At 34.6% G+C, this 11911-nt stretch overlaps 1 protein-coding gene across 1 annotated transcript in view; it reads left to right on the forward strand.

The window, feature by feature from the left end:
* The window catches only part of LOC110029172 (leucine aminopeptidase 2, chloroplastic-like), a 41714-nt gene extending 32662 nt beyond the window's left edge, over positions 1-9052 (forward strand). Inside the window, exons 4-10 of the mRNA XM_020731342.1 lie at positions 886-1111; positions 1536-1662; positions 1768-1863; positions 3944-4021; positions 4786-4846; positions 5356-5543; positions 8634-9052. Coding sequence (XP_020587001.1) covers positions 886-1111; positions 1536-1662; positions 1768-1863; positions 3944-4021; positions 4786-4846; positions 5356-5543; positions 8634-8762 — 905 coding nt within the window. The 3' untranslated portion in view covers positions 8763-9052. The remainder of the gene's footprint in view (positions 1-885; positions 1112-1535; positions 1663-1767; positions 1864-3943; positions 4022-4785; positions 4847-5355; positions 5544-8633) is intronic.
* Positions 9053-11911: the final 2859 nt, after the last annotated feature.

The raw sequence follows: 11911 nt of genomic DNA on the forward strand, positions 1-11911 counted from the left end.
AAATTTATATATATATATATATATATATATATATTAAATCACATGCGACTTATTCACGCGCGGTGACGTAACAAAATGGGTGTCCTCCCTAGGTAAAATCGACATTCCGGACGCGCTGGTGCAGTCCGTTTTGTCATCCGGGGTCGCTCGGACGACATCGTCGACAATCGGGTCAAAAACGCGTCAAAATTTAAATTTCACAAAATTTCGACCCGCGATCGATCGTTTCAAAAGGTTTATTCGAGTCTTCGACGGGTAACAGTGCAAGTGATTCGAATTGTGGCAATCGGACTTGTCGACTCTCTGAATTGCGAAGTTTATGCGTGCGGGAGTGCGGATTGTGCAGAAGTTCACCCTAAGGCTCAAAAGGTCCTATAGGAATCCCTTTTGGGTTCCTCATGTTGGTTTCATCCTTCTAAGTGTTAGAAGTCGATACCACACACGCGAAACCACAAAAGAGTACAGAAACGTGTTGAATTTCTAGAACAAGGCGGGTCCCATTTCTAAGGTTCTAAGATAGTCGAAGGGAGGTCCCTAAGGCTAGATCCTAAATCCTAAGAGAAAGACTAGACCTCACTAAAAATGAGGTCAACACTGGTCATTACGGTGATCTTTTTATTTTGTTGCAAGTTTCTGCGGTAACTCATTTGATTTTCTTAGTAAATCCAAACTTCAGACCAAATCCTCGAATTTTCTCGAGATGAATGGTGATTTTTCGATCCAACAGAGCATGCATTATCTTAGTTCCTTTAGATTCTCAAGTCTCCAGTAACTATGTATCTTATAACGGAATAATGCAATTAGTTTGGATATAATTTTCCATTATCAACCTGTTTTTTTGCTGAAATTGAAACACATCCCTAACTTTGCTCTGTTATGTTTCAGCCATACTGGCAGAAGAAGCTTCAAAAATTGCTTCCACGTACAGTGATGTCTTTACTGCAAAAATATTAGATGTGGAGCAATGCACGGAATTGAAGATGGGTTCATATCTTGGTGTTGGTGCTGCCTCCTCAAATCCACCACATTTCATCCATTTATGTTATAGACCTCCAAATGGCGATGTGAAAACGAAAATAGCCATAGTTGGAAAAGGATTGACGTTTGACAGGTAATACATTGCAAAATCATTGATGTCATGAACTTTATGATAATAGGCATTCTAACCTTTATCACAAAATCTATTCTCTTTATGTCATAAACATAATTACGTGCGTTCAACTCGTAAGAATTTTCGGTTTTACCAAAATATTCTCTCGATGTTGTACTTATTTGTGAATTGCATACTTCTACATTCTTGTTTTTTTTGAAGTTTAACCAAAATCTCATGAAGTTTTCCATTTTGTGAATACGGCAGGATTACAAAAGCATCCATCCAAGCATTTAAAAGGGGACATAAGATTTTTTAGCTTTTCTTTAGTCTTTTGGATGTAAAATCATGCAGGATCTATGGAAGTGGATAATAAAAATTTAAATGGTAAATTAGGTGTAAGTAAAGCCTTTTTCATATTTTATTATTTCCTATTTTTATGCAGCGGTGGTTACAACTTAAAGGTTGGGCCAGCTTGCTCAATAGATACAATGAAATTTGATATGGGAGGCTCTGCTGCTGCTTTTGGTGCAGCAAAAGTTATTGGTCAAATCAAACCTCCAGGAGTTGAGGTAAGTTGATATTTCCTTTATACAAGAAATTATGTCATAAATTTTATGTTTTGCAGGTATCTGCAGCATGTTTCTCTTGAACTTGGGTGAAACTTTCTATTTCAGGTTCATTTTATCGTGGCTGCTTGTGAAAATATGATCAGCGGCACAGGCATGAGACCAGGTGATATTGTGACTGCATCCAATGGAAAGACAATTGAGGTAAATATCTGCTGCATTTTGATTTTTTTAAAGAGGAATTTAGACTTTTGGCTATTTTATTTGTTTCCTTTCTTCTTTAATTTACTACTAGTTATGTTACTCGATTAATATCTGGAATGATCAGAATTTTCAGGATTTCATACATACCACTCATTTCTTGTGGATTTACATATCTTACACCTAAACTTTATATATATATACCATCTTACCCTTGCATGAAAAGGAGTATTTCGTTTTTCAAAGTTAGAATAGTGGTATTTTACCCTTGCACAAAAAGGTGTATTTCGTTTTTCAAAGTGAGAATAGTGGTATTTTTTATGTGATATGAAAGGTTTGGTTGGTATAAATGTAAAAAAACAAAGTTTAACAAAGTTTAGTTGTTAGATAAGTTGTTAGATATGTAAATACATAAGAATTGGGTGGTATGTATGTAAATGGCTCTAGTTTTTAATGTTGGATTTAGAGCTTTAGGGGTTTAAGCGGAAGAACGAAAGTGTCTAGCTGGATAATTCGGGGAGTGTTGGACCACCAATCAAAGGGAGGCTAAATTGTTAGAAGAAGGCTAGAGTAAAGTTTTTTTTTCCGTTTGAGAAGAATTTTTCTTCTGACGTTGGTTGTTTTAGGCTATAGGTTAATATAAAATTAGGATGCATACAAAAAGAAACAGGAAAAATTATTATTTATAATTTCCTAACTATTCATTTAAGCGAAGATCTATTTCTTTTGATGCAAAAAAGAACATTTCATTCATTCTAATTGATAATGTGAAATACGCCAAAATCCAAAATTTCACTAGAAAATTTGGAACAAATGTAAAATTCGGCAGCAATTGAAATTCATAGCACAAATATGGGTCAACACTAATCAAATTTGACAAAATTTCAATTAAACAGGCACACCAATCAATAAATTTAGAAGAAAGAACAATTATACAAATTACTGATTGGAAGATCTTGGCCTCATGCCACTATTTGGAGAGTCTTCTTTAACAAAATAATGATAGTTTAATAGCCAGTAATTTCCAGCTGTTTGAAAGTTTCACTCTGGATTCTGAGGCAGGCAAAAAAAAAGAAGTCAATTGGTTAAAATTAATTCCTTAGCTCCCCTTAAGAAATAGTGTTTCTTTGTTTGCCCCATGACTCCACAAGTAATCAAATATGTTATGCTTTTAGAGCTAGTTTGTTCATCTTTAGAACCATACTCACTCTTCAAGATAATAGCTGTTTTAAGGCCAAGTATTGATGCAGAATTTGAAGATCCCAACATCATAAAATTATGCAAGTTTATGTTCTAGTATTATTTTGTTGCATAATATTATTTTCATGTTATTATGCTTTCATGTTTATATAAAACCTCTTAAAATATCACAATAAATTATGTGGACAGATATATTAGGGTTTGTCATTTTAAATTATACAATGACCCGAGTGTAAATGTTCCCTGCCCTCTTATTATTTCTAAGAGATTGAAGGGTTCACTCGGAAGATGATGAATGATCAAAAGAACTGTGTGTCTAAGAAACTCTTCGAAAATATGTGGAATGATATCGAATTCTAGACAATTATCTACAAAATATCAAAAAGGTTCTCTTCATCTTCTTGATCTTTCTTCTTTTTGAGAGTGGAGAATAGTTCTACATATGAAGTGAAACAAGAAGTTTCTAATATACTAGAAATGAAAACCACCGTTTCCGATGGGCAATTTTTACATATATATGGCACCTTACTTATACACGAAGAAGGTGTATTTCACATTCTAAAAGTTAAAATAGTATTTTTTTATGTGATATTAATGATTTGGGTGGTATAAATGTAGAAAGCAAAATTTAAATGTTAGATATGTAAATACATAGGAATTGGGTGGTATGTATTTAAATTCCCCATTAATATAGTGGGCTTAACTTGGACCTCTGATGATCCACGCACCTAACAATGACTAGACACATTATTGTGTTCAGCACACCTCAAATGAAGAATACTATTCTTTTTCTATGCTTTTCCTTTTCTGATTTAGATGAATAATATGGAATTGAGCATTTGTTAATGGCTAAATCTAAGTGCTAATATACTCTACTTTGTAGGTTAATAATACTGATGCTGAAGGAAGGCTAACCCTTGCAGACGCTCTGGTATATGCTTGTAATCTAGGTGTCGAAAAGGTATGATTGTTTACTTATGGGAGAGGAGACTGTAGCACTATAAAAGAAATTTTGTTTTTCTCATGAACAATTTAATTATTATTTAATTTAATTTGCATTAATTTCAAGGCTTGAGTAGTATGATTGAATGCTCATATGTTAATGGTTGCAAGCTTGTTTCTGGGGTTATCTGTCAAATATATTATCTACTTTTTACGTCTAGGCTATTGTAAAGATACCCTTTTTTCTTACTTGAAGCCATCTTTCGTCTTTTAATTGCATTCCATTTCTCTTATTGTAAGCACAAAAGTGCTCAAGTTTTAGTGCCTGCTTGTTACCTCTATTCTATTGTAATGATACCCTTTGTTTTTACGTGAAGCAATTTTTCTTGAGAAAAGTGTCAAAAGCGTCCTACTTTTTTTAGAGATCCATTTTAGTTTTATAGAGTCTATAAAAAGTTTGAAATTAGTCCCCATAGCTTTTTAATTGAGGTTAAGATTGTCCACCCTGGGGATCATTTCAGCCCATATTAGAAGAGTCCGAAGACTAATTTGACAGTTCTATAGACTCGGGGATTAAAATAACCCAATATAAATAGTCTGCATATTTTTGGCGTTTTGCTCCATTTTTCTTCCTCATATCACATTCCAGTTATCTCATAGTAGCACTAGGGCGCTCAAGTCTTAGTGCTTGTGATGTGCTTAATTTTTCTTTCTTTGTGGATCTTTCTGCGCAGGCTCTCAACTTTTTAGTTATTGACATCATTTTTCTAATGTTTAATGCAGATTGTTGATTTGGCAACCCTAACCGGCGCTTGCATTGTTGCCCTTGGGCCCAGCATTGCAGGTAAATAATAATTTTCACAACAATATGTACTTTCTCATGTCATCCAACTAACAAATTCTATGTTAAGATTAAAAAATTCTCAGCGCATAATTTAAAAAAACAGTTAATGCAATTTCGACTTCTATCGAGCTAATAAAAACTATAGTTTAGTTAATCTGATCTGCTGTAGAAGTTTTCCATTCCTTATACCGGGCAATTGTGAAACTTCTTTTGAAACTTTGCATACATACCGCACAATTCCTTTGTATTTACATATCTAACACCTATAGTTTGATATTTACGTTTATAACACATTATTGTCATGAACCTACTCATGATAAGGTGTGCTTCGCTTTTAAAAAGTTGATAGTTGTGGTACTTTGTGTGATATTTAAGATTAGATTGTTATGTATGTAAATATGGAAGTTTATGTTTTAGATATGAAATACATGAGAATTGTGTGGTATGTTTGCAAGCGAAGCAACTTCTTTTACCCCTTGATCATAAAAAGAAAACCTTCACTTTTACAGGAATCTTCACTCCCAACGATGAACTAGCAAAAGAGATTGCTGCTGCTTCCATGTTAACCGGTGAGAAATTCTGGAGGTTGCCTTTGGAGGAGAGTTATTGGGAGTCAATGAAGTCGAGTGTTGCTGATATGGCTAATAGTGGAGGCCGTCATGGCGGCGCTATCTTGGCTGCACTTTTCCTCAAACAGGTATCGATTAAACCATGTTAGCATCTCTTTAGACTTATAGTCTCTTTGATTGATTCGGTAAGGTTTTGTTCCTTTTTTACACAGCTCTTTAAAATGCTATGATCTCCATTTGATTTAGTAGCATGTGGCAATCTTCTTTTACATATATGTCACCCGACTCCTATTTATTTACATATCTGACATGTAAACTTTACTTTTTATACTTATTCCACCCAAAATTTTTATATCTAATAAAAAATTTACTTTTTAAACTTTAAAAAGTGAAGTACACTTTTTCAAGCATAGGTAAGGTGGCATATAATCGTAAGTTCTCGTATTCAAGACCTAGCACATACTGATGAGTGCTTGAATTAAAAGAAAAAATTAAAAAAATGCACAAAGCACCAAGAATTTTTTTAAATTTCCAATTAATTACTTGCTGCTTTCTTCATTGTTTCACTACTAATGATAAAGTCTTACTAGAGACATTGAATGACCTCATCCACTTTGGGTTTTCTTAATCTCATATTATATAACGACTCCCTTAATGATGATTTTGCATAAATTTTTTGCGTATGTTACTTCCACATGAGATCTTCTTACGACATCAATCAAGCCCCATAAATTTTGAAAAATTATTATGTGTGGCCTATGTACGCAACTCTAAGCATACACAGTGTGAATATTGAAAAACCCCCTTGTTCCCAGATGAACTTCTGTAGGCTCTTCCTGTAATGCAAGAGAGAGGGAAACAGAGAAGTAGGAAGCAGCTAGAGAAGAATGGAACCTCAACCAACATTCTATTAACCAAGCACCTATATATATATTATACATATGTAATGTGCCGGAGGTTATCAAACGAGCCCCCAGCCACCACCCTCGTGTGCCTAACTATTCGAGGACCACCCTCACTACCGATGAACAACCAAACACCTATATATAAAAATACATAGATAGGTTGTATGGGTGGGCCCAAAAATAGACACCCAACCCACACGGTACAACACACAAAAAAGTCAAAAAGTGTACATATAAAAATAAAAAAACCCAAAACCACTGGGTCATCCCAATCTAGTCTTGTCTCTGGCTCTAGTTCTTGGAAGGGATCCAGCTAAAGGTATCCAGCTAACAAGTTGGTAAGATGCGTATTATTACCCAAAGTAACCAAAGTATCATCCATAAGACTTCTGAGCTCAAGTAAATCTCCAATCTTCTTCTTCCTCCTGGAAGTGTAAACCTGTCATTCCTCATCCGAAGAATCAGTCTGATGGGGTGGTAGAGCTGTAGCAGATGGATTACCAACCGTAGTACCCATAATAGGTTCTAGTTTATGTGAAGTATGAGTTGCCTTTACATTACACCGGATACTTCCTGTTCCTGAAGAAGGGGAGCTGCGAGGTTCTCTTGATTATCAGTCAGATCACTAACCTTTGTAGGTAATAGTCCTTCAGTATTGTTTTCTATGGGGTTTGAAGGTGCTGACATCACATCAATCTCAGTAACAGTAGCAGCAGTATCATCGGGGCGTCCACATGTGTAACAGTCACCTCCTGTTTGGTAGTATTCTCTCCAGGTGGAACGAAAATGTCCAGAGCAGTGGTATTAGACATTTCCTTATTCACTTGAACCTTGGATTTCAAATTAGGGTGGAGCTTATGACATTTATCAAGGATATACTCAAACATCTTACAGTGGGTACAATATGGAGGTATGTGTTCCATGATGATTTGTTGCCAATATTCATTATGAGTTATGCCCAGCCAGACTTCAGTAACATTGGGTAAAGTAATATCCCTTTCCACAAGTATTATGGTCACATAAGGTCTGGTTAGATTGAAAGTGGGTGGATCTAGCTTCATAGGGTCCCCAAGGATGACCCCAATAGAGTAGAGAACCTGATGATGAAAAAAGTGCAGCTTGAGACCAGATAAACTAAACCATACCGGTACAGTGAGAGTTTCATGATTTGGGTCGAAATCAGGAGACCACTTGATTAACTTCATTGATTTGCCTGCAATATTAAGATATTTCTTGGAGAAAATCCGAGTTTAGTCTTTAGCCACAGTTAATTGAATCAACACACGTCTCACATCCATGAGTCTCACTTTTCACTTGTCTCCAAGTTTAAGATCATCAACACTTTTTCTGATAACTTCCATAGGTGGGTGCCCCCACTGAAATTTTTCAATAAGAGCAAACTTGAATTTGTCCGTCATGGTTGAAATTTCCGAGTCAGAGAAGAAGATTGTTGCTTTCCTACCTTTCCTACTTCCCTTCTTAACAAAAGGGCAATCATTTGTACTATCGTGCAATCCTTATATCTGGAGGGGAAGACCACCGTGGACTCCATCTGAGGGTTACCCATCACGTGAGCAAAGGAGACTTTGTCCGGTTCAATCAAAGAAGAAGGAAGAGCCATGAGAATAAGGAGACTTGTCGACGCTCACCTGCCTGAACGTAGAGAGGAAGAGTGTCGGGCAGGGAGAGAAATTGTCAGGCGCGACAGAAGAAGCAGCGTCGTCGAAACAAACTATCGGGCGCAGACGCAGAAGGCGCAGCGTCGAAAGCGAGTCGCAAACACGCGACGCAAGCAACGAATCTGCGACGAAATCACCAGATGTCGACACATACGCTAGCCGACAGAGCGAGAGTTAACGAAACGTGTTGGGATCCCCTCTCTTTCGAGCAGTGAAATTAAATGCGACTGAAATCGCCATCGGAAGCCCTAGCAGAGCTCTCGACCGAAATCGCCATCACACACACACACACACACATATATATATATATATATTATATAATGGAATACACGTGCAACAAATATTCTAGAGAGGTGGAGGATCATGTTGTAACGGAATGAAGGCAGACCGAGTGGTCATGGAATAAAAAAATCGTTGCTATGAAGGTGGAGAGCTAGGTAATAGGTAAATGTTAAATAAAAAATGTACCTCAATAAAATAGAGAGTATATATTGAGTTACACAATTATGCAATCTAACCCTCACCTAATAATTTATCCCACAACTTAGCAATCACTACAATGTAAATTAAAAAAAAAATTGTTGCAATTACTTCAATGGAAGTTCTTCTAAAATTCTTCTCTTTTTCTTGGCAGTTTGTGGATGAAAAGGTCCAGTGGATGCATATAGATGTTGCTGGTCCAGTTTGGAATGATAAGAAGCGCATTGCCACAGGGTTTGGTGTATCAACTTTGGTGGAATGGGTTCTCAAGAATTCTTCTTAAATCAAATACTGAGAGATGCAGCAAATGGAGTAAAACAAACTTTATTCAGGTTCGGTTCATGAAAGCATTAAGAAACATTCTCAAATTTACTGCAAATTAAAGAACTTTGATCTGATTTTCTGTTGTCTGATGTTTTATTAGTTTGTTATGTATTAATGTTGCTTGTTGTCATAATTTTTATGATTTGTAGCTGTGAGTGGCCGTGTAAAATAGCTGAATTTTGAGTGAATTTGAAGTGTTGTTAGGCTTTTGGCTTGTTAAATAAAGAGTCAAAACTTTGTATTTGTGTTTGAGTTGTTTATTGATGCAGTTTGCAAACATGAAAATTTATTTGAAAGCTTTCTTTGTATTTACATAACACTTCAAACTTCAAATTTTTATGTACATACCACCTTGTGCATGCAACTGTGTAAAGATGGTAGTATTTTTTAATTGATATTAAAGATTTGGGTGGTATAAATATAAAAAGTAAAGTTTAGGTCTTAGATATGTAGATACATATAAATTTGGTGGTATATATGTAAATGCTTCAATTATAAAATATACATATGTTCCTATATTTTTTTTATTATTCAGTGTGAATTTGAGTGTATATAATTATGGGCACATTTAAATTATATAGTAAGAATGTTTGAACTCACATTATGGGCATAAAATAGTCTGGCTGATAAAAGGTGTTTGAAGTTATTGCCAATTTCTCACAAAGTACCAAACTATATATATATATATATATATTATATATATATATATATATATGTATTATCAAATCAAACGTGGTCAAATAAGATACTTAGTTCTGTATATAAATGAGCTTAAAAATTTTAATTTAAGCTGATTAATCAATAACTAACTTTTTTTTATAGCTCTTATTGATGCCAAAATTATTTTGTTCAATGTCAGGATGACCAACCAATGGCAGTCACGTCGCAATGCATATCGTAGGCGGGCGACGTGGCTGACGGTGGTTGATTGTGCGGACGTACGGATAAAATTTTTTTTCCTGATTGACACCAGATCATGAGGATGAGATTTTCGTGATCACCTCTCTATGTGGTTTGTGCGACCTCTGGGTTTCGCGGGATCGCAGACAATGACAGCTAATGAGCTGCCTGAATTTTTTCTTGTCTAAGTGGTGTATCTATAACTTGTGTATAAACGAACGGTGATGATTCTTTATCCGTATCTCATTATTTTGACTCTATCTTTGTTGTTTCCAGTTGTTATAGCCACCGAGCAATATTTATCCCCATCTAAACTCCATCAAACTTGAATATTCTCTTCCACTTGTCGTTCCACAACCCCCTCCCCTCAAAATTGATTTCTTAAATACCTTATAAGAGTTATAGAAATGCATCACTGATGTGAACATATTGTTACAAAATAAACATTGTTAAGATGAACAATATAGAAATAAAATTAGATGGGGAATCCATGTCATTTAATCTTATTTTAATATAAATTTATATTCAACACCTAAATGGTCAGAAGTACAATGAACAACATTGATCTCCATCATTCAATCATAGAAATCATTGATCTCTACCATTGAATCAAATAATTCTCAAACTTAACATCTAATAGCTTGCATTTGCATCATGCACAACGTTTTTCTCTAGCCCAACCACTCAATATGTAATCTAAGGTTTCTATGGTTAGTATAGATAGTATTATGAAACCCATTAGTTCTTTTTCCGAAATAGAATAAATACTAATCCATATAGAAAGAAATATAGCTTTCTAATTAAGAATATAAATTATATGTTTTTTTGATACTTGTAGACCGGAAAGATTGGAGAATGCAAACTTTTTAGCCACAAAAATGGAGAAAATTCATGATCCTTCTAACAAATGGTAACATTCTCACTACTTTCTATGCATTTGTATTTCTAACACCAAAATTTTGGTTTTTAAAAGTGTCGAGCCTGGGCTCGCTTAAGCTCGACTCATTTACATCTCTACTTCCCTGAAAACTCCCTCTTACCTTTCTTTTACATTAGAAAATTGAAAAATAAAATTACATTCCTTGCAGTATTGCACATGTTCGTGATATATTAATGAAAAAATGTGATATATAAAGATTGATGCTTGTACTATGAAATAATAATGCTAAAAATATTTTTTTTTTCGAACAACTCGTTTGTCCCATGCTAGCCCGACCACTTGGACATGTGGGCTTAGTTTGATCACTTCGACATGTAGGCTTAGCTCAACTATTTCAGCGGGTGAGCTTAACTCGATAAAGACCCGATCTTTATATATGAGCTTTCGAAGCCCGTAAGACTGTTGCCTCTTTACGCCCTTGAAAAAAAAAATTATTTATGCGTGAAGACGTTTCTGAGTATACAACAAATATATATTTGTTATTATTGAATTTTGAAATATTATAGGCTAAGGAGATCAATAATACAGAAGCATTACAATAGCATTGTTATAGGTTAATCAAACAATCGATCTATTTGAGAAAAAAAAATATTACGACTAATTGTCGAGCGTGTAATTGAGTGATGTGCTTCTCTCAACGATCGCACTCACATAGAAACATAGTATGTAATATTTTGTTCCATTTAAAACAACTTTTTGAGTATATTATTTTTCTAACTGTTATTACAGCTGCATTTGATTATTATTTTTTTTTTACATTTTTTTTTAATTCTATGATGGAAAACTATTCTTACAATTTAATATAAAAGAATTGATAGTTGTAAGAAAATTTCTATCTAATATTTTTTAAAAATTTGTTAATAACAATACTATTCTATAAGTGGTAAGAGGTGTGTGGTATTGCGAGCAAGACAGCTGATCTTACCTCCATTCGTAAATCCACGGCACGCCAATCTTTATCTAAGATAGAGTATCAAACCATTCGCTTATAATTGTACGGTCGTGATTGTAAATATAAACTAAATTATATTATTGTAATTGTAGAGGATCTGTACTTCATACCCAGAATTTGCTTTATGTCGCGGAGACCAGCGGTGAATGTTGGTCGTGGGACCCGTAATTTAATATTTTGAATGATTGAAATGTAAAATTTTATTTTTTGAATAATTAAAATATTATATTTAATATTTTAAATAATCGGATAAAAACACCAAGAATAATTTAAGCCATGGTTGTCATTTAATTTATTTTCGCTCCTAAACCCTTCT

The sequence above is a fragment of the Phalaenopsis equestris genome, unplaced genomic scaffold (genome assembly GCF_001263595.1).
Source record: "Phalaenopsis equestris unplaced genomic scaffold, ASM126359v1 Scaffold000552, whole genome shotgun sequence".
In the NCBI taxonomy this organism is placed as follows: Eukaryota; Viridiplantae; Streptophyta; class Magnoliopsida; order Asparagales; family Orchidaceae; genus Phalaenopsis; species Phalaenopsis equestris.